Genomic DNA, 22,316 nt, shown 5'->3' on the forward strand with positions numbered 1-22,316 from the left:
ATCGCTTTTAGATCATTTTGGAATCTCTGTCTTAGAGATAACTGTGACAAAGCTCGCACAGCCGTGTTAATTTTACTGAGCGCAATAATGAATAACTAGTAGCTTCCAGAATCTGCAGCACCTTATGCGAAAGGTGAATTTTTTTTTCTGGGAGATCTCCGCTGCAACAAAAGGACTGCATGGTGCGGCGCCAACGGAAGACTGGCCAATGCATTGGCTGCTACGGCAGACGGGCGTGCCGCTCCCTGCAATGAACGGCAGGAGCGGAAATGGCGCTGCAGTCGCACTGGCTGGCTCCCTCCTCTCCCGATAGAGGGATGGGAGGAGTAAAAAAGGTGAATAGCAGACGACGCTAAACGGCGGGATCGGGAGCTCCGCCGAGTTTCGCTCCGAGGGCAGCATCTGTGCCAGTCGTCGCGCCGGCCTGCGCAGAGGATGGTCTTGAGCGCTCCTTCTCCTGAGGCGGTGATGCGCTGTGTAAAACGCGCTGTTACGCGTACGGCATAGGGAAAAAAAGATAAGGCTGCGAAAATGTACTCGTCGGTGAAGAGCGTCAGAAAACGCAGGATTATCAAGCGCTCGTCTCGAACGAGGCTAGAAACGTGAACATAGAGTTGATGCGATTGCGGTCGGGCCTATCGAGGCGAGGGAGTTTGACGACACGGAAGCAGTGCCTCGCAGCGTCCAGCGTTACTAGTGAGCAAAAATCATGACAATCCTGGGACCCGAAAGAACTACGCAAACATCTGAAGCCTCTTCTGCACGGATGGAAATGACAACGTGATTAAATTTCATTTGGAGAAAACTTTCGTTACTGAAACTGAGATGCCGGTAACACGGGTATGTGGCAGACAGTGGTGTCATTTGCTCTGCTACTGTCTAGTGCTCGCTCTCGGAACTGGTGCAGCTTCTTCACTGGCGATGATACGAAAGCAGACGACGCTGAACGACAGAGCAGACGATGTCGACAGCACAGACGTCGCGGCGTCGAGCTACGAAACGGCGGCCGAAGATCCTGTTGGTCACCGTCAGAATGGCAAGAAAATAAACAGACAAGAGGACCGAAGTAGTGACTTTGAGAAATTGGAGAAACGGCTACCCAGCGCGCTCATTATCGGCGTGAAAAAAGCCGGCACGCGAGCGCTGTTGGAGTTCCTGAGGCTTCACCCCGACGTCAGAGCTACGGGTCCGGAAACCCACTTCTTCGATCGTCACTACAACAAAGGCATAGAGTGGTACAGGTGAGCATATGCTTTGGTGTTCCTTGTGCGCGTCGCTGGAGAGTCAGTGCAGTTCAATATGAGCTCGGCATGTGCCTGTGGAAGTTAGTTCAAGCAATATAACAGTGCTGTATAACTTCATGTTCGCCGTGGAATCGGAATAATTTGAGCCAGTGCAAGTGAAGCGTACAGCGCCTGGTAAACCGAAAATATGCTGTCTCAGACTGAAAGATGTTCTCCAGAATTTTTCTTATGTCATTTTATTAAAGATTAGGGCAACCAGTTGTCATCTCAAATTAACCTCTACATTAAGCCAAAAATCGTGAGAACGTCGCAAAACAGAACGCTGGTGCTGATAACAGGCGTCACTTATATGGTATTCACCTGTGGCATTCATCTGGAGTAACCACACGGATAACCAATCGCAGAGGTGTAAACCATGTATACCTGCATTCTCTCACGGATCGTTACTTTACCTCTAAGGTGCATTAAGGGACTGCATTCGGAAAGAAAGACGTAAGCTGCGCGGAATTATTGGCGGGAAAACATTCGGCGTGAAGTCTAAGTAGCCTGTTCACAATTTTCCATTGCCATCAGTGGAGAATCAAGCTTCAGATGCAGTCGTTGCGTTCGGAAACATGTACTGCGGCTACATGTCCTAATTCACCCTGACATCTTACATGCTGACGTGGAACAGAATCCAGCGTAATTTTGTATCACCTCATGCTCTTTCGGAGGGACACTTTTAAAAGGCCTTAAAGCGTGGCACCACGTATGACGACATTCAACAAGCTCGGAAATTGAGTTCATAAGCCCTGCCTCCGCTGGTTTTGGTGTACGCTTTGCAGCGTTCCGTGAACAACGTCAATACAACACTTATTAAAATCCCATACAAGTTAAACCTACCGAAGCACGCTTATCACGTCCGTGACCAGCCCCTTCATTACAGGGGCTGGTAATACTAGAGCTAGTATTCAGAAAGAGCTGTGCCATTGCATGATGTCCACGGAGAGTTTATCAAAGAAATGTTAACCATTAGGAGTATTCTAGAATCATGTGCTCGAAAATATGCAACTGCATACTTAGTCGCTATGATTCTGGGTACCAGCGTGTCATGTTCAAAAGTACGGACATCATGGTGTGGTCATATCTTAATGGCCCTCGGTACTAACGTTTCTATAACCAGTAGGTTCTAAGAGACGCTGTTCCAGCTTAAGTTGAAGAGAAATTCTGAAGCGTCAAACAGATCCTAGTAGTGTAGAATCTTAGAAGGCTAATGCATGATCTGCTGTTGAAGAACGCTGACTTTCCCCTGGTGCCATGCGTTCTTTCTGCCCTGTATCAGTCATTTTTCCATGGTGTCTTTAGACTGGCGCTCACCACATCAATTTGATGATTTAAGCAAGCGCGGAGAGACTGTGCTTCAATAAACGCCCCCGCCTAATGGCTTTTTTGCACTACTTATCTACCTTACAGGCAAAGCACGCTTTACAGGCAACTGCGATGTGGCATGTTTGCGTAGCATATGCGTTGGTAAAACGACAACGCCTGTTTTCGATGAAAGCGCAAATAATTATATTCAGGACTGATAATGCTCGAAAAACTTAATGAGCAGGTACAGGGTGCTATATCGATAATAGTTATGCACAAGTGAATGAAGACCTTGAACTAAGGATGAGCAAAGCGATAACATCGAGCTGAGTACGAATCGAGTGTAACCGCTGATGTAGGCTGCTAAAGATACACAAACAAAAGGCTATAATGCCACATGTGGTAGTAATTATGCAAACTAAACATGGAGTCTTCGAAGACCTAAAACACAGGAGTGCTTTAAATGCGCTGGTGTCACTAGTTTTTGTTGCAAATAAAATTGTGTGAAAAGTGAAGATTGAAGACGTTTGCACTAGGTGTACAGCAATAATCTTGAATATTTGTTGGCCTTGTCTGCAAATTTCTCAGTCTGACGTCATCGATACTTGCGTGTGAGAAATGCCAATGGTGCTCAATGTTTTCATGTTTTAGATTTGTTAGAGCTTTTCTAATTTTTTTATCCAAGTACGTGCATTTGCAGGAAGTGATATAGTTAGCAGCCGAACCTAGTGCTCAAAATATTGAGCATAGTGAAAACACGTGAACGATAAATAACATAGGTACAGCCGCTAAAGCAAAGCTAAATAGCAGCACTCCTAATGCATTTTAGCGGGATTACATAAGTGACAACAATTTTTGTTTTACCTTGTCTAGTAGGCGAGCTAAATGAAAGACACTTCACAACAATGTAATTGGCGATAGATTACTACCTAAAGAACCTGCTTTTAAAATATAGAGGCATTAAATTTAAAAAAATCAAGTAATTAACTTGAAAGTATTCTGCGACAGGCGTCCTTGTTTTCTGACACATTTTAGACTTCCCTACAACTTCGTTTGTTCTGTAACAATAAGCTACAATTGGTAACAACATATTTCATCACTAAGACTTGGAGGCTCTCTTCGAATGTTCGCGGTATGCAGCTCAATATGTTTTTCTTACGCAATACGATTAAGAAAGTGATCGACGAACCATAATGACATCGCATCAGCTCTGACTTCGTTAAATATCAAATCAAAAGTTCATATAATGAGAACTTATTCACCAACTTCTTTTAAGAGCAAACCTTCCAGCTTTGCTTTACCAACGTCGGGAATTCTGGCGCCGGCGGAAGAGGAAGCATCTGAGATATTTTTCTCCTGAGATGCAACAGTAACAACACCTCACAATCGAGGCAAGAGAGAGAGCTAACGGCTTGACCCCATTACCATCTAGTTGCCTAACAAGACAATGCTTTGAAACTGACGTTAGAGACAAGCTCCATGGCGCGAAACCTCGCTCCTGCCTTCGCGTCACCACGCGTGACTCGGGCGATGAAAAAGAAATCACGGCGTCTGAGAATGCCGAGAGGGCAGTGACAGACCGCGTAGAAGCACGAAGCAAACCTCGAGCGCGCGAAATCGGGTTCCTTAAGGCAGTGCGAGCCCTGATTAAGTAGCAGGGGGTGGATGGGGAGGGGAACAAACACGGGGAATCAAATACTCGGCGACACGGCTCTCTACCCTGTCGCAATGTCTACCCGTGATAGGGAACAGCCAAGGAGGCGGGGGTGAGGGGGCGAGGGAAGGTGGGTGGAAGAGGGGAAGGGGTGGTAATCAAAAGGTGCCTTGCGTGTGGCGACCGTCAGCTTGGGAGGCGATTAATAAACAGTAAATGACACGCATTAGAGGGGGGAGCACGACAGGTCGTAAGCGGAACGGGAAGTCAGCCAGCCTGTCTGGCTGTATGACATTCGCCACCGCCGCCACCCCGTTTCTTTCTATAGTACGCCTTGTGGTGATTTTGTTAGGGGTATTCTTTCTTATTTTTTCTCTTTACTTTTTGTTTTGTACTGTAATTGACCTGCACTGTCTCCTCGACTTGCTTCTTTTTTTTTTTCAGCCCCTACACGCAGTCATTTAGTCGAGCCATTTACGATAAGCGCAATGCTCCAATGTGTTATGAAGCGTCTGAAGATTGCTGTCCCCCCTTTTATTCCTTTCGTTGTGCTTCGGGAGAACGTGGAAGACCTGTGGCCCACCGGTGGGAAATGAATTACGAGAAATTGTTTTCCCTCGGCCAATAAATTGCTTTTTTTTCTTTTTTTGACAGTGTTCTCCGCCCGTTTGTTAACCTTAAGCTGTTGCCAGGATAGTTGATGTGAAATAGTGAATACGGAGCAACGTGGACAAAATATCGCGCCGTATGCCTTTTCAATTCTTCAATATTTGTTTTAAAGCACCTATATTTATAAAACTTGCTGAACTCAGATTACATAGCGTACTCAATTCGACTGAATTCGACTGAATACTCAATTCGACTCAATAACCACCCTTGCCTAAAATAAGGACGCATCGCAGCAGCTTACGCGATTTCTTATTGGCGGTTGGGTGGCGGTTGATTTTTATTCGTTTAAGAGTTGGCAAGGTTAAGAATACTGCAATGTTTGGCATAGATAAATTGCTGCAGAGATGTCGGTCCGCTTTGCCAAAATGTTTGAGTGGTAAATAATTATCTGGTATCTCACTTCAATATATCCCCTGATGCGCCAAGGCTTTCTCTTTTGTTGCTGTGCCGACTGCTGCTTTTCCTAAGCGCGAGCTAACTTCCCGTGGCCACGATAAGATATGGAGCATAAGAATCAAGTGCTCCACCGGATCATATCCTTAGCTATAGTGTTGTAGAAACTGAATTTGAGTTGCCGGGTCTCTCAATGAACCACACACATTTGTAGAGTGGCTCGGGCTCGAACCTAGCCCATTTTACCTTCCTATAACAGTTTGCTTGTCTTATTGTGGGGTTTGCCAGGTGAAAGCCATTTCTTTAAAGATTTCTGTTGGCTACCAATAGAGTCCATGTACGCTCGTTGGATTCACAGTGACGCACAGTTGAGCTCCACCAACACTTACCTGTCATTTACAATCTTGTTGTTGCTGCTACTTCTGCTGCTCATCCAGGGGGATCTAGCTTTGTACGCAGAAACTACCGCAGCAGAAGCCTTCCTCACCTTTGAAAGAATGCCCGAACTACGTATGGGAGAGTGGCGCTGGAAATTGTATGATGCACACCTCATCAAAATGGTTGGCACGTCTCTCAAGAGTAAGGAACTCGACTTGTCTTATGCAGCCGCAGTTGTCTGAAGGCCGGTGCTTTCTGTAGCCGATGCGGGAGGAAAATATCACATCGAGGCAGGGCCTTGGGTATATAAGGTTGTCTAGAAATCACCGTTCCTAATATGACAAAAAAACGTTTGATTTAAAGAAAGGACAGATACGTACAGTCCTTTCAACAATGAGTGCATCACAAGACAACAGCGGTAGAGGTGCGGGAACGAGCTGTAGATAAACAGACGCGCATGTGGTCCCTCAGCTCTAGCGGCTGAAAATTAGACAGCGAGATAGATAGAGTTTCGGTCCTTAAACAGAGATGTCCTGGTGTTGTAGTGCCGCACACTAACGCAATAATGTATATGCAAAGCTAAGACAGATGCACACCAGTGGAAAGAAGGGCGCCCAGTTACAGCGTGCCGGTGTTACAAAAATAGTGCAGATGAAACTAATATTACTGACAGAACGAAGAACAAATAAACGCGTCAGCCACGAATAATATACACTTCGGATTGAGTGGGCTTTAATAATAGGAGGGGCGTGCGCTAACAATGCCAGGGCGTTTAGTAGGAGTCAGTGAATAATGTATATGAGGGCGGACTTCTAACCTGTTTTGCCCGCCGTTCCTTCGTTCATTCTTTATTCCGTGACGCAATAAATAACAGGCAATAGAAGAGCCATTCGGGAAATGCCCCCCCCCCCCCCCCTTTCTTGCCAGAGGGCGCGGTTGTTCCGCGTGGTTGCGTTGAAAAGAGAAAACGTACAATAAAGGGGCTTTGAGAAAGACGTTACGCGACAAGGAAAAAAAAGAATACACTACAGACGACAATATCAAACTAGTAGGGCAACTCCTGGTCGTAGGTAACGCCGAAAATGTGCAAAACGAAAAGAAAAAGAAGCTACAAAGACAGGAAGCATCGCGGGTAAAAGAAAAGTTCGAAGCAAGCAAACGACGTTACATTGCCGCAAGCAGTGGAGGCGGAAACATCGCGGAAAAAAAAATTACAAGCAGGAACATGGGCAGCAGACGACAAGGAAGCGGACGAAGAGAAAACCGGTCGAAAGTAACAAAGCAAAGAAATAAAAACAATATGTATAACACTAATAAAGTAATGGCAAGCCGGCTGTGGCTGAAAAGAAACAAAAGGGGATAAATCATTGCCCCCAAGCGTCGTGGGCGAAGCATTTCGCGTCTTCATGGTCGGGGCCCAGTCTGTTTTTTTTTCTGCGTTTTATTATCAGTATTTTTTACTACAGCCAGCTACTGTAGTGAACCCTCCCACCCGTCTTCATCCTTTTCTCCCGCGTTGTAAGGAAAACTAAAGCACAAAGCGATGGATTTACAAACGCGTCTACAACACGAAACGTGGCACGCCTGGAGGGATGAAGGGAATGAAGGAGGGATGTAGGGAAGGGGTGAGGGCAGGAAGTGAACGGGGGCGTAAAGGAAAGGCATTTTCAGGCACGCCACGGACACGAAACGCGGGTTCAAGCAAAAACACGAAGCGAAGAAACAGGGGAGGTGGGCTGTGTGCTGCAATCAATGCAGAGTCACGTTTTCTAATAAAGCTGTTTCCTTGTTTCGGGAACGGAGGCGGGAGGAGCGGGGGGAGGACGAAAAAAAAAAAGAGCCGGGAGAAGAGGTTAGGGGGGATAGGGCAGAAACACGGCGCTTTCGACAATGACGTCACATATCATCGCCGTTGCATAACGAAAGAATGTCGCAGAAAAAGCTGAAAGAAGATACGTATCGTAGAAAAACGGGACGCAACGTACGAAAATGGCAAGCTGGCAATTGAGTTCTCTTGTGATGCTTGTTACTCTATTCTTAAATTACGCTTCGTCATTCTTTTTGCTTGTGTTTTTGTGAATCGGCGTGTGCTTGCCTTTCTCTTTTCTATTCTCTTTTTTTCTTTTTATTACTATTTTTTACAGCTTCCAGCCCGAGCGTCATAATACGGCTTACCGGAGGTCGCCCCCGAACGTAGCCGTGTCGAGACCCAGAAAACAATTCTTCAAGTCGTATCTGAGCGGTGCTGTCTCAGCGTCATCGGCGTTGCGTCTTTCGTCTGTCTGTTTGTTTGTTTGTTTGTTTGTTTGTTTGTTTGTTTGTTTGTTTGTTTGTTTGTTTGTTTGTAGAGCTGCAGTTCATGCTTCAAACAAACAGACGCGCCTTTGCCGTTCTTCAGCCGTTGTTCGTGGACGAAATTATTTTGCGCCGTTGTCGTCGGTCCGCTTGTCGGTATCGTCGCAAATGGTTTCTGGTTCCACGGCTCTTTCGTTGATGCTGTATACAGATATGGCAGAAGCAATTTTGGTAGGAACGTCTCACTTTCTTTTCTTTTCTTTTCCTTTTCTGTCTCGTAAAGTTGACGGCGCGGGAAATTAAAAGTGAAAGCCTATCGCAGGCCTGTTCATGGTACAAGCGAGTATCTTGGAAGCGTTGGTTTACAAGTTCTTTAGAATCGAAAGAACAACGACTAGTATTGCCGAAGTGACAGATAGCATAGTTCAGCCATAGAATTCATCGCGTTCACTGTGGATTACTCAGCCTGCTCTTCTACGCGAGAGTTGGAGGCCAGAGCTGGAGATTAGTTCATGAGATTAGATTCTAGTTGTGGTGGTTTCATGATATTGCCTTTATGTACGCCATGGCCATCGTGGAATATTGCGTTGAAGCAGGCGTCACTCCGATTCCCGGTTCAGCTGAATAAATCTCGAACTAAGTAAGAGCCCGCAATATAAGAGCTGCTGTCCCTGCTTGTAAAACAAACTCGCGTCTCAGAGTTATGAATGATTTTCCGGCTTTCACTAACAAAAACCAAATGAAGTGAACGATGTGTGAGAGTAATTTTCGTTTCTTTCTTTTGTTTCACAGTTCAAACATTGACCCTCGTATTATATTCAAGTTCGTATTATACGTGGTATAATACTGGGTTAGGGTTACCAGTGACGTGGTAAGCACACTTTTCAAGTGATGAAGGTGTAAAAAATCATTGTAAACATGGTCGTGAGGAACACAGGAGAAGCAGGTTTTCAACCTCCCTGTTGCGTACCGAAGAGGTTGAACACCTTTTTAAACACTTTTCGAGCAGAGGACTTACAACCAACCAACAAGGACGGTTTCAAACACGATTACAAGGTCACTAGAAGTTGAACAAAGCATTATGTGTTTGCGTTTAGAAGAAAATATAGGCCATGGTGACGGTATGGCGATGCGTCTGAGTTTTGTGGTGGTAAAGGATGCGCCAAAGTATCTCTCAATTCGTTTCGGTTCCAAGGCCTCTTCGCACTTCGTTTTATCCCAATCAATCCGGTTAATCCGGCTTGCCCACGACAGTCCATGTTGCCGTTCACCACGTATGTTGCACTCTGTATATTTAGAGTTCGTTCTCGGCCACCGCAGACACAAAGGTTTCCCATTTCGTAGATAGGCGTCGATTCAATTGCAAAGGTAACCTTTATTGTTGCCGTTTACCTAGCAGGCACTTCACGCGCTTTTCAGGCAGGTTCACTCTAATCGATAGCTGTAAGAATCGCTGACCATTCTAATCTATTCAAAATAAACAAAAAACCAACGTCTCCTTAGCCCGAAATGTCAGCCTCGCGGGTAAAAAACGAAAACGAAACGAAAGGAGACAAACAAGTTCTTAAAGGCAGGATAGCATTCTCCCTATACACCCCACTTCCATTATGTATTACCCTTTTTTCCCCTTTCTTCTTGTTCCTCTTTCGTCCTTCCTCTAGGTTTGTTTTCCAGCCTTCCCAGTACCGTCAATCTTCCGCATGCACAAAGTGTTTGTTTGCTACCACTGGCTTGCTTCTTCGCGACTCTCAAAACTTTCCATGCTCCTGACAGCACTCCATGTTCTCAGCCAACTGTCTAACTTTCCTGTTTTTTTTTATTATTGTTATTTATCAGCAACGCCACAGCTATTCCATCTAAGCGTTCTCAAGAGGTGTCAACTTCTTAGCCCGACTGGATGCCTTAAAAAGCCAGGAAGGCCTGGCTTTTCCTTTCTTTCTCTCTCTCTCTCTCTCTCTGGTCTCGGAGCTTCCTTGCTCCGAGCCTCGCCCATATATCCATCCCGCCTTGTTAGTCGCTGACACGAGTACGTGTGGGACGCGTGCGGCTGGCGTGGCTGGTGGGCGTGCGTCCATAGAAGTGTCGCATTGATCTCCGATGCGGGAGAATCGATAACGGCCGAGCGAGATCGACTCCGCGGGTCGATTCGGCTGCCGATAAAAGGTAGAAGAATGGTTGTTTGAGGAACGAATCGATGCCTCTTTTCTGACACGGCAGACTCACGCCAGCCCGGTCCGTCACTGCTTTTAGTCGGCATGCGCCCACGTCCCGGCGAAAAAAGTCCCAACAGCGGCCGAACTCTGAGGTTTCTCCGGCGAGGAACAACGGTGCCTTCGGTTCCGTCTCCGGCAGTTTCGCGTCTCGTGCCTGGGCACTTACATATTAGGCCTTGCCGGAGCACTCTGATTTTATCAAGGGACTCCGGTCTTACCAGGAGGTGATGTGGTGTTGTATAGGGAAAAGTTAGGGCACGTCAGAATATGCGAGAAGGATAGGAAACATTTTTTTAAAATACGTTTTTGTAGCGGAGAAGCGGGGAGGTGGTGGAGCAGACGCGGCATTGCTTGGTGTCATCGCATGATATGTAGATATGCCAAAATATATAAGTTCAGGCAAGACACTTCGAAGCGTCCAATTATGGAAGTCTAGAGTGGTACTTTTTCCTGACTGTATACTACTGCTTGGAAAGCGCCGTTTCATGCCTGGCCATCTGTGTGATACAGCTGGAAGTGCAACGAATTCATTTATACAGGCCATAATACTTTACAGTTTACTTTCTTAAAACCATGTTTTCTGGAGATTATTACGAAGTATTGCGCCATGCGTTGATTTACAGTTTAATGCATACAGACGTTATAGGAATCCTTTACACGGTGGTGTGAAGATATCCGCACAACAGACAGCAGACTCGTTAGCTAATGCTGGAACGCCTCCGAAGCCACTTGGCATGTAGTATGCCGCTTTCCTGGCTCCGGTCTCTCAGTTGTTCATTTTCACTACAAACCCACGGAAAAGACTTTACAGCGCCTCTCAGTGCTCACTATTTCTTGTAATGCGCCAGACTTCTTGAAACGTTGGCGCATGCAGTACAGTCATTCTGCATCTTTAATTTGCTGTCCATAAGACAGTTACGTAGATGGCGTACTCCTGTGCAGTTGCACGCGATATAAAAGTTAAAGCGCGGCCGTCGACAACTCCGATAAAAGTGGCCCCGGATAGCGCTGTCGGCACAGCGGGGACAAGAATGCGCAGGACTAACGCTTATTGTCTCTCTCCTTTTCTCTTGTTTGCAGCTGTCATTACTCCCAATCACGTGGTCGCGTTTCTTTGCTCTGTTTTCTTTTTTTCTTTTCTTTTTAGGCTGTACGTTCACTTTATCGTTGCCATGAAGTGAGATAACGTCTTTTCTTTGAACCGCGGAGCAGGCGGTTACATCTCGTTTATTCACGCATGCGCTAGCACCGACGGAATGGTAACGGTGTATCCAAGTCATCCGGCAGCTCGCACGAAAAATTAGGCGAAATAACATATGCTACCGTACTCTCATTATCGGCATGCAAGCACTGCATTACGTTTCAGTACCGTCATGTCACGCCAGGCGAGTGTTGTCAATAATAGCAATAAACGCACGCGCAGCTCACAAAACTGCAAAAATAAGTAAAAATAGAGAATATATATATTGCGAGTGCAGCTCAGAGGGAGTGGTCAGCGCTGCAAAGAACAGCAACGGTGAGAAGGAATAACTCGCAGTCTCGCCTAGCCTCGTCTCAGCCGCGCCGTAGACGAGTTCCAACGGCACATTCATTGGAACGGTCGAGGCTTACGCTTTCACCTTTATATCGCTTGCGACTGTAGAAATATACAAGCCGATGCATTGTTTTTGACAGCGAAAAACATTTGCCCTTCGTTTTCCGATGCGCAGGCTCCAGATGCCCCTGACCCTGCAGGAGCAGATCACCATGGAGAAGACGCCGAGCTACTTCGTCACCGAGGAGGTGCCGGCGCGCATTCGAAGTACGCTCCCGCAAGCTCGCCTCCTGGTCGTCGTTCGGGACCCGGTCACCCGGGCGCTCTCCGACTACGCGCAGACTGCGTCCAAGCGCCCCGACACCACGCTGCCCTTCGAAGTCCTGGCGTTCCGCAGGCGCCGAAGGAGAAGAGGCGGTGACACCAATTCAAACATTCGCCACCAGTCGCCTCGCAGAAGGCGAGCCCGGTCTAGAAATGACACCTTCAGTGGCGGAAGAAACGTCACGACTCCTGGATCCAGCAAAATCGAGTTTCCAGCAGCTCCTCGCTATAACAAGCGTGAAGGCGTTAAAGAAAGATTTCTTGGGAGGCTGAATGGCCGCGACAGTTCACAGCGGGGGCACATAACCGCTGACACGTACCATGGGAAAAACACAGAAGACCGCGAAGTCACTATCAGGAGCAGCGAGGCTACTCGCAACGATGAGCAAAGCTACGTGTCATACAGACCGAACGGCACGCCTACACATGAGTACGCAAGTCTGAATACGACGAAAGACTACAACCGGGCGAGACTCGTTGCCTCTGACCCCCACCAGGAGAACAGTCGTAGCAGCGGTAATGAAATTTCTGACGGCATTGTGTACTCCAAAACCAAGAAGAAAGGTGCATCTTCATCATCGAGAGGCCGATGGACTGACGCAGCAAGTGCAGACGAGAAGAGGGCCTACAAAGAAGACACTGACCAGAAGTCCACTGGCAGGGACTGCGGTCAGGTCCGTTACAGCGTCAACAGCACGTGCACGAACGGAAGCAGCGACGTCGACGAGTCGTGGTCCGGCATCCGCATCGGCCTCTACGCCAATCACCTCACCCATTGGCTCAGGCACTTCCCGCAATCCCAGATCCACGTGGTCAGCGGTGAGGAGCTCGTCAGGAACCCAGCCCGCGAGATGGCCATGGTCCAGGACTTCCTGGGCCTGCGGCGACTGGTGTCCGAGGACCACTTCTACTTCAACAGAACCAAGGGATTTCCCTGCTTGAAGAAGAGCGAAGGCAGCGGTAGTCCTCATTGTCTCGGCAAGACCAAGGGACGTACGCACCCCAGGCTAAGCGAAGAGAGCATCAGGAGGCTGCGGAAGTTTTTTGAGCCGCACAACAGAAAGTTCTACAAACTTGTAGGACGGGACTTTGAGTGGGAGTGCCCGAGGTGAACGTTGAAAATACTAAGTGACGTTTGTTTTGAAAAAAAAAGGGGGGGGGGGACATTGAGAAGTTCTCAGCGTCTGGCCACGCGCACTGGCCGTTCTGACTGCCGGCTACGACGAACACCCAGATAGGACTGGCTTCGTTTAGTGGCGCTTCCTGGTCTCGCTGTCCCCCCATAAAGTGATGTAATTAATTTGCGAAGAACCGCAATGGCCCTTTATGTTTTGATGTCTTCGGCCTCTCGTAAAGCAACAGCAATGGTACTGTGCAACAACTCAGCTGGCAAATTATAATGCTGTGTTAAAGGGTGGGAACGATGCGCTTTTTAGAAATAACCAAACATTATGAAACTTTAGACGCACATCGACCCTGCCAACATATCGTACTTTTTTGCGTCAACGTACAGTGATCAAGCCGTAGAATATGACTTTCTTGTATAACATCAAATAAGGGCTAGATTTTACTGAGCAATCGAGGCAGAAACAAAAGCCAGTACAACGTATCACTAAACCGGTCATGCGGCACAGCTTAAATACGTAGGCCCAGTGTGTTCATTTAAAAACAGCCCCTGACTCGGAACCCAGCTAACGCTCAAGGACTGCCTGATGAGTTTTCAGAACTCCAATCTCGCACTGAGAAGCATTTCGACTTCAGAATCGCGTACAATTTTGGCTTTGGCTTTCTAAAGAGCAGCCCAGAATGCGTAGAGAGGTGACAGAATAAATTGAATGGACAATATTTCACTTGATGGCAGAATTTGGCGATGAAGCGACAAGTATTTCCCACTGTAGAGTATAGTGAGCCAAGTGTGACTTCAAATAATGACAAGCCCAACAGCAGTCGGCCGTACAATATATTACGCGGAGCAGTTACTGTACGGAGTACGAATTCAGCACCTACTACAGTTGCAGCCCTTGCCAGTAGTCATTCATACTTCAAGGCGGTGTTCGTCCCGAATCTTTCACAGCAATATTGACATCTTTGCACTGTTACTTCGGGTGGCACAGCGTGGTCGTTTCAAACTGTATAGTTAGGTCAAGTACGTGTATTAGTAGTAGTAGTCAAACCAGATGGTGTTTGTCTTTATTTGTGGGAAATTTAGCACGACGTGTAGTCGTTCCACTTCCGCAAGGAGAAAAGCGCAGACACGTAGTTGGTCATTCAGTCTGGTCCTCACCCCGTATAGCTTGGTAATTAGATGAAGGTAGTAGACTCCCCGGATTGTTCCCACCTTCTATAGACCAACTGACAGGTCCTAATATCCGCGCGGCGGTGACAGAATTTTCGTTTTTTTTTCAACGGCACCGCTCTCTCTCTCCTGCTACAACTGAATTAGCGTAATCGCCATCATCTCGTCGTTACATCACCATCGGTATTTGCATATGCTTTCAGAGGAAGGCATCTTAGATAAATAACACATAACCGGTGGCTTACTATAGTCATTGAGTGAGTACGAACGAAAGGAAAATACAGCTGACGGTGGCATAGGAGTAGATGGAGTAATCGGATTTGGAAATGTTCTCGCATGAGATGAGCTCGGTTAATGAAGGACAACTCTATCGTGAGCAGCACAAGCAGCGGCGTCACTACAAAGATCATTGCCATCAGCAACACCTTCATTACCCACAGTGTACTTTAGGGCGAATTTCGCCGAAATTTCACTGTGACTAAATTTGTTATAAATGAATAGAGTACACCAGTGAACCAACCTTCACAAAGCCGCAAGGCTGGTAACTGTATAGTTTTATTGTTAGCAGCGTTTAGCGGCACCTGAGCCGTTGGCGCTTGCACCTGATGTTTTTTGCCATGAAAACACCCAGCACGTTGCCTACGAGATTTTTTTTTTCGAGGAAGAGCCACGGGCCGCCATGGGCTCCATCTCATCTGTGACGTCATGCCCAGAAGCCGCGCATTGTCGGTCGTGCATCACTTCTGGCGAACGGCTGTGGCGGCGCTTTTTACAACTAAGCTGTGTAGGACTAGGATCCCTGGATTTATTCGTCTCCGTAGCCAAAAACTGAACCAGTCGCAGCTAAAGGCGCGCGCCGTTTGCTCCGTTGGCTTCCTTGCAGCACGACCAGATGGCGCGCGCCTTCTCGGCAGCGGTGGCGCCGGTAGTGCGGAGGAAAGAAAAAAAATTAGCCAGAAAGCTCGCCTGCACGCACACCGTTCGCCGCAAGTCTTTCCGCTAAAGATAATGGTTGCATAAGCTGCAGTTGTCGGAAAGCAGAAACTGTAGTATACGAAGCAGTGAGCGACGTCCCTAAGCTTTCATATATACAAAAAAGAACCCGCCTAGCAACTGATTCTATTTGTGTTGTGACAGCGCTATGGAAAGGCCGCGCATAGTTAGGACTCCCGGAGAGCAGCGTGAACACGATGAGTGGTGATGGGAACAGCAACGTCAATATGCAGAACGACGTCGCGCTCAGGCTCGGACGGACCCAGTTCAAGGCGACGTCACCTTTGTCGATCGGATGAGGTGATACCACAGCTTCACTGGCCAAGCACCTTCACAGCGTGGATTGGGGTCAATTTTTTAACGTTACGATATCGAAGGCGCGCAAAATTGTGACGTTTTCGTGACGCTAGCACTTGTATTTGAAATGTCAAATTTTGCACGGATGCCTGTTTGACACCTACACCATCGTAACTTAGGTGTTTTACTTGGCCCAATATTTCGTTGCAGTCGGCCTTTAGGTGTACAGAAAGTGGAAGGCGTATATTCAGTGACCTCAAATTGCCCGTTTCATACGTCAAATAACTCTAGAACATTTCATAATCCTTGATTTCTTAATCCTCGACTTCATGGTCGTTCTCGGACCGTGCCCTTGACAATGCTAGCCTTTCCTTGTCGCTCATTCGGTTAATCTAATTGGGCCACTGGTTATCTGCTCTGTGTCGTTACGTGCTGCACTGCGTGTTACACGATACTCCTCACTGACCATTTTCGTACCTGCAAGGTCACGTTTTTACACTTCAAGCAAGCTCCTACAACTTTCTGTGAGCATCAGGCAGCTTAACGTCCTAAAGAAGCCGACTGCGTCTTTCCGTGGAGGCAGCTCTGTTCGGGCTAGTCAAGGTACAAGTGAAGCGCAGTACCGTTTCCCAGACTCCGGACGTTACACCGACCACCGTATGCCGGCGCGCATGCAACTGAGCTGAGTGTCAGTCCACCGTGTTTCGTAAAATGAAGCTCAATCTATACCTGGCCCTATTAGGCTGCCACCGAAGCCACACATTCTTTTTACTTGTAGGTCAACTAATCGTGCGTAGTATTCTTTTGTTACGTCAGTCTTAGTGGTTCTGGCGTGGGCGTGCTGGAAAGAGGCATCCATTAGAAAACAATTCTGAGCAAAACTTTAGTGTTGAGGAAATTCTGTAGGAGTTCAAGGTAAATTAGAACAACCAATTTGGCACTGTAACTAGGCTCAGAACATATAGCACTGCACGTTCGACAGGTGCATTAAGAATACACACACAAGTACAAAAAAGTCGTACCATTCGACGCAATCAGAACAGTCGACAAATGAAGCAAAGATTACAATTTCCAGTCAGATATTGTTAATTTGTGAATAACGATTTGCGTAGGCAAAATTTTACAATAACATTTTTTTTTCCTATTTCCACTGTCACAAGAGCAGATTATCGCGGGAAATAGCACAGTGTTTAAGTGGGCAATATTTTCTACCGCCGGTCACTCGTCCGATCGTTTCAGATGCCACATGAATCTTCAGTGATGCCCTGCTCACAACAGGTCAGCGTCGGGTATTTTCTGCTGACAAGGCTTTTGATAAATTGGTAGTTCTCAGTGCAGAGGGCCCGTTCAGTAACAGTGACATATACGTAAAGACGGTATAGTTTTCCAGCATCCCGGGATCCTTGACTTTAAGCTAGTAGCAGATACAAAAAAATCGTGCTCGAGATAAAAGGTTTCATTGTGCTGTTCCTCTTTTTCCGTGTTTCTTCGCCAAGTGCTGATGAATTTATCGTCGTGACTGAAGACAATCTGTTCTTACCATGGTAATAAAACATCTGTGTCCGTTTAATCCTTCGTATTGTTCTTTGACGCATCGAGAGCGGCTGACTCAATGTTGTCCATCTTACTAGATGGCGTAAGAAAAAAAATTGAATAATACTAAGACACCATAAAGCGCCGATTACCTTCTTTCCAGCCCTGGGATGGTAAGCAAGCTCTTTCTTCCAAGTGCCAGGTAACTTTAGGAGGAACCTTTACCTAAAGGCCAACTCTGAGTTACCCTTTGAAATACATGTAAAACGCATAAATACCCTTTCACATAACTGCTCAGTGGATTTTAGCAAATTTTGTAGGATTTAATCTAAATTCGTATCACCGTAGGAGACGAAATACTGATTTAGGACTTCGAACTTCTTACAAGAATTGCCCAAAATGGGTGTGTTCACTAAGATATCAAGCGCCTAACTTGCACATCCGCAAAGCTGCACCAAAAGCCGATATCACAGTTTTTTGGGCCTAATGTTTTAGAGCATCAAAACCGGACAAATGTTATACACGTATAAGTAAAACAACGAAAGGGGACGAGTTGTCACACGTTCATGTTTGCGCTTCATCCGTTCGCGCCTCTCTTGCATTCTTTGTTATTGTTCTTTTGCCCAGTGCAAATCTCAGCGCTACGTAATCGTGTGTTATGTTTAGGTATGACAACTTACGCGAAATTTTTTCAACATTTACAAGGGTTTTCAAAAGTTAAGTTTCCAAACAAGGGGAACTTTTTTCAAGCGTTGTGTAGTACTATTTCGCATGCCCTAGATGACTTGATAAACGCAGTTGACAAAAGTATAATATAGACATTATTGCATAGATACACAGAATTGTAAGCTTGAGTATTCTGTTTTGCTTATATTTCGCTATTTTTCCGAAATCTTGTTTATATATTTACGACGTACGCCAACAAAACGCTTCTAGAGCGCCGTAACTGTGACTTTTAAAAGCAACAAAAATAATTTATTTGACAAAGGCGTTGAAAAAGAAAAGAGATGTCTTCATTGCATGTATCCATATTGGAGCTTATGAGGTGAGTCTTCCTCTCACCTGAATATACTATTCTCGATGGAAGCTGACATTTATTTCTCTAAATCCAGAACTTCATAGATAAGGAAAGAACACACAACACCCATGAGAATAGGGTAAGCATTATTGAAGTGCGAAAAACGATGTGAACTAGGCCTGCGTTGGCTTCTTAAGCCGCGGGCTTACATAATTATCACAGAAAGCGAGAACGTTGAGCACGTCTTATCTTCTTTCGTGGAATATACGCGGCAAACGATCTCCGCGGGTCAATGACATTTACTTAAAGGGCAATTTTGCAAACCGGAAACGGCCCGCTTCAAGCGGTTATTTAATTGAGTTCACTGTAGCCATATGCGAATAAATTTCAATGTGTTTTCAAGGCAATACGGTTCCCGTGGCCTAAAAGATTTCTCATATTATCCAACAAAATCGAAAATCAGGCGATACCATGCGTTCGCTTTATTGCTTGGAGCTTTTGGACGCAATAAGCTCGTCCATTTGGAGGGCGAGAATCGGAATTACTTCGGTAAACCGAGAATTTCATAAAAGTTGTTTTTATTATTTAGCGTTTTGTACGTTTGTTTTGTATACTTGTACGCAGTTTATGTGTATAGTGCTATGCATGTTTTATATTTACCGGAGCGCAAGTCCTGGGTGGTGCCGTTGGCCTTCTGTTCGGCGCATCGAAATACAGCGCAAATTTGGTTGTTTTCAACACCAAGATATACGAGGGGCCACGCGCGATATCTCCTCCTGAAGGAACAATAAAAGTGAATGTTACGTCGAGCTACAGCAACACATTTATGACCACATAAAGCCGACAGACAATGATGCCAAGGAAGGCATTTGGGAAATTAACTGTGTACTGAAAAAGTTTGCGCGGAGGCCCGGGGACAGGCCCAGAGAAGACAAGGACAAGCGCTATCCTTGTCCTTGTCTTTTTTCGGCTTGTCCTCGTGTTTCCATGCAAACTTTTTCAGTATGCATTTCAACCAACTATAGCCCAACTATCTGCTCTCCTAAATCAACTGTGGTTTAAATTGGACCGTAGAAAATAAGGAAGAAAATGGAAATGCAAGTGGAAGAAGAGATAAGTAGCCGCCTCTGGGAGCTTAACCTACAACCTCCGCATAACGCATGCGTTGCACTACCAATTGTACTAGACTCTAAAAAAAAAGTTTACGCCCTTTAGGGTGTATCTCTGCCACACAACAATAATCGTCGTCTGCCTTGCTTGCGTTTCCTTTCTTGAGAAGGCCTTGCCTGCTACTTTCCTGTCGGCAATGCTATGTCATGCTGATAACGCGCATGATGTTCGTTACTGGGAAGTACCGGGCTCGCAGCGTTAAAGAAAGGAATTGTGGACAAGACATATGATGTTTAATGTTGTGGGGCAAGATACGACTCAAAGGGTGTAAACTTTTCTTAGTGTGTACACTGACGGCTATCATTTCATCCACTAACTTGGGTATCTATGTTTACTAGATCGATCCCTAGGAGTGTTAGCCAGTGCCACTCAGAGCCAAGGTGTGAGGATGTGGAACATATTTGTTTTGCCCGATGGCGACAAGTAACCCCTAGGAGAGCAAGCACGTGGCTAATAAACCCTCGCATGCGAGGGTTTACTAGCCTTTGATCGGGTTTCTTTTGTTTTTATTTTGCTTCTGTACTTCTGTGTTGTTTTTTTACATTGCCTCTACGCAAGTCCAAGCTTAATCAAAGGAATCGGCGAATGGTTAGTAAAGAGGGCAAGGTATGGTGTTCATAGCGAATTGATTTTTTCAAGGATCCTTATTGTAGTTATCATCGTACCTTTTCGTAAAGTTGTTGTGAGAGAAGGCTGTTTAGGAAACGGCAAAAGAAAAGAAGAAAATCTAAAGTCCACAGCGAAATTTTCGAGCAAACGCGGCTTTAGTTTTCGTGGACAAGTATTGTTTATCAGTCGTGAACAAAGCTAGCGCTGCCTGCTGGAAGATGCCTGCGGACAACTAAGCATATACCTGTAGCGTGCGTCACATAAATCAATCACTAACAAAAAAACTTTACATGAAATCTAAAAAGGCAATAATGTTTTTCGATTACGAAATTAAAAACTCTCGCACCTTCCTCAAAAACAATCCTTGAATAAAGGGAGCACTCTCACCCTAACCACCCGCTAGTTCCCCGGCCCTCTTCCTGTTCGCGAACGCAAATACGCTATGAATGAGGGTGGTATGATTGTTACGGGGAGTTTACGAAGTTGTAAGCAAACGGATATTTGTTAAAGTATATGTTAAGTGTGTACCTGATACTTCTATCTTGAACACCGATAACTTTAATACCAAAGTCACGGTTGTTAAATCACCAACGAACAATCATACAGGGCTCAAATATGAATGCGGGCACTATTAAAATACAGGGCAAGTTGGCAACATTATTACTTTGACACTCATAGGAGGCTCAGGCGGAACAATTGCCGGCTATGTATGCCAGGCTAACCTCGCCTGTCGCGACATCACCACCACCGCCACCATCACCACCACCACATTATTACGCTCGATTTCGTGAACTGCTCATTCTGATGCGAAACCTGTGCGAAATCACGAGAGAATTCTTCACTTTTTTATTCGCGATTTAGGACGCGTACTCAATTTATAAGTGCCTCGGCAACTATGCTCGGTGCTCACAGTAATGGCTATAGCCAAACGGAGAATACTAGAATTAAGTGCTGGCGCCCATACAGTCGCCAAAGGTTGGCTTAAGATCTCATCTAAATGCTAATGTAGCAGTAACGTGCCCACGGGGTATACGCGAATGGAAGCAATCGTGCTTGTAGCCGAAGTTATAAAACTTTGTATGACTTATTTCAGGCAATGTCTCGAAAGTTATGCTAAAGTCACAGCATTATCGGCTGGTCGCAGAGCGTGTGCCAATTTTTTACGCGTACAGGATCTCATTTCGGGTTCATAAATTCCGCCCCATTGAGCTGTAACACACGCCTTTCCTCAATTTTACGCCGGCCGACCTCGTCTCCAGTTCCAAAAAATAAAAAGGCGGAGAACCATTTTCTACAGAAGTGCCTAAATACACCAATGTATACCTTTTCCTGCATACCAGCGGAACGTAATAGCGTGCTTCACGTATATTGTTTTTCTATTCACTCGTATGAATTGCCCGTGGTGGAAGCGAGCCTACACGTCCTTGGAATAGCCCATAAGAATGCAAACATTCGCTGAAAATGCAGGCGTAATTACCCTGGTCAAACAGCGTTGACTGGCGTGTGCTAATACGCTCCTTCTTTACGCTTCATTATAGGTGAATAAGTTAGAAAGCCAGCCTTGAAAAGAACAGCCGCCTAGAATTATTAGGAATAACAGTGCAGCGGATTCTGCCAATGTGAATTTCTCAACGTGCTGATCGATTCATGCAGTTTTATGCCCTGACGCAACAACACGGTGATGAGAAACATCGTGTAGTGCAGGGCTATACAGAGAGATATCTTGGCTCCATGAGCTTCTTTCAAATGTTCACCTGACCCACGTCAAACGAGGGTATTGGACGCAAGAGCTTTCTTTGCGAATCATCCCAGATTGGGCGCTCCGCCATCCCAAATGAAATAATTAATGAGCTTTTGCAAAAGCAAAGCGTGTTACAACAGTTCTTCACGAGGAGCGAAAGCACGTAAAAGTTACAGACTCACGCATTGGTTCATTGCGTGCAGTCGCGACTTCGTGAAATACGCTGAACCCTAATGCCATAACGTAAGATGGTAACAGTGCGGGCAAGGACGCTAGGGTACCGGGCTGCGTCTGTTTTCGGCAATGGAATCTCGGCGGACTCGGCGTCTCCAACATCTGTGCTGCAGTAAGCTTCAGCACTTTGACACGGCCGACGATAAAGCGCTTCTTGCTGGTCACTGGAATGATAATGCTTCTGCCAGTTCCATCCGCACGTGCACTTAATAATGGCTTCGTGCTTTATACCGACTGCTCAAAGAACTAAATGCTTTGGTTTTACGTGCCGAGTGCATGATTTGGATTTGAGGCACGGTATAGTCTGAGACTCCAAAATAATTTTGGCCATCTGGGGCTCTTTGAGATGCGCCCAATGCACGGCATACGGGCTT

General features: G+C 46.1%; 1 protein-coding gene across 1 annotated transcript; it reads left to right on the forward strand.

The window, feature by feature from the left end:
- Window positions 1-371: 371 nt before the first annotated feature.
- On the forward strand, window positions 372-17,207 carry LOC126529285 (uncharacterized). Its single transcript, XM_050176885.3, has 2 exons — window positions 372-1,241; window positions 11,903-17,207. Exons 1-2 carry the CDS (start codon window positions 826-828, stop codon window positions 13,161-13,163), a joined length of 1,677 nt encoding a protein of 558 aa, XP_050032842.1. The 5' UTR covers window positions 372-825; the 3' UTR covers window positions 13,164-17,207.
- Window positions 17,208-22,316: the final 5,109 nt, after the last annotated feature.

Source organism: Dermacentor andersoni, chromosome 8 (assembly GCF_023375885.2).
Source record: "Dermacentor andersoni chromosome 8, qqDerAnde1_hic_scaffold, whole genome shotgun sequence".
NCBI classification, from domain to species: domain Eukaryota; kingdom Metazoa; phylum Arthropoda; class Arachnida; order Ixodida; family Ixodidae; genus Dermacentor; species Dermacentor andersoni.

Bases quoted from the DNA above. Each gene is read 5' to 3' on its own strand.
- LOC126529285 (XM_050176885.3), top strand. From the start codon at position 826: ATGCCGGTAACACGGGTATGTGGCAGACAGTGGTGTCATTTGCTCTGC. The intron at 1,242-11,902 runs GTGAGCATATGC...TCCGATGCGCAG, and splicing joins AAAGGCATAGAGTGGTACAG to GCTCCAGATGCCCCTGACCC.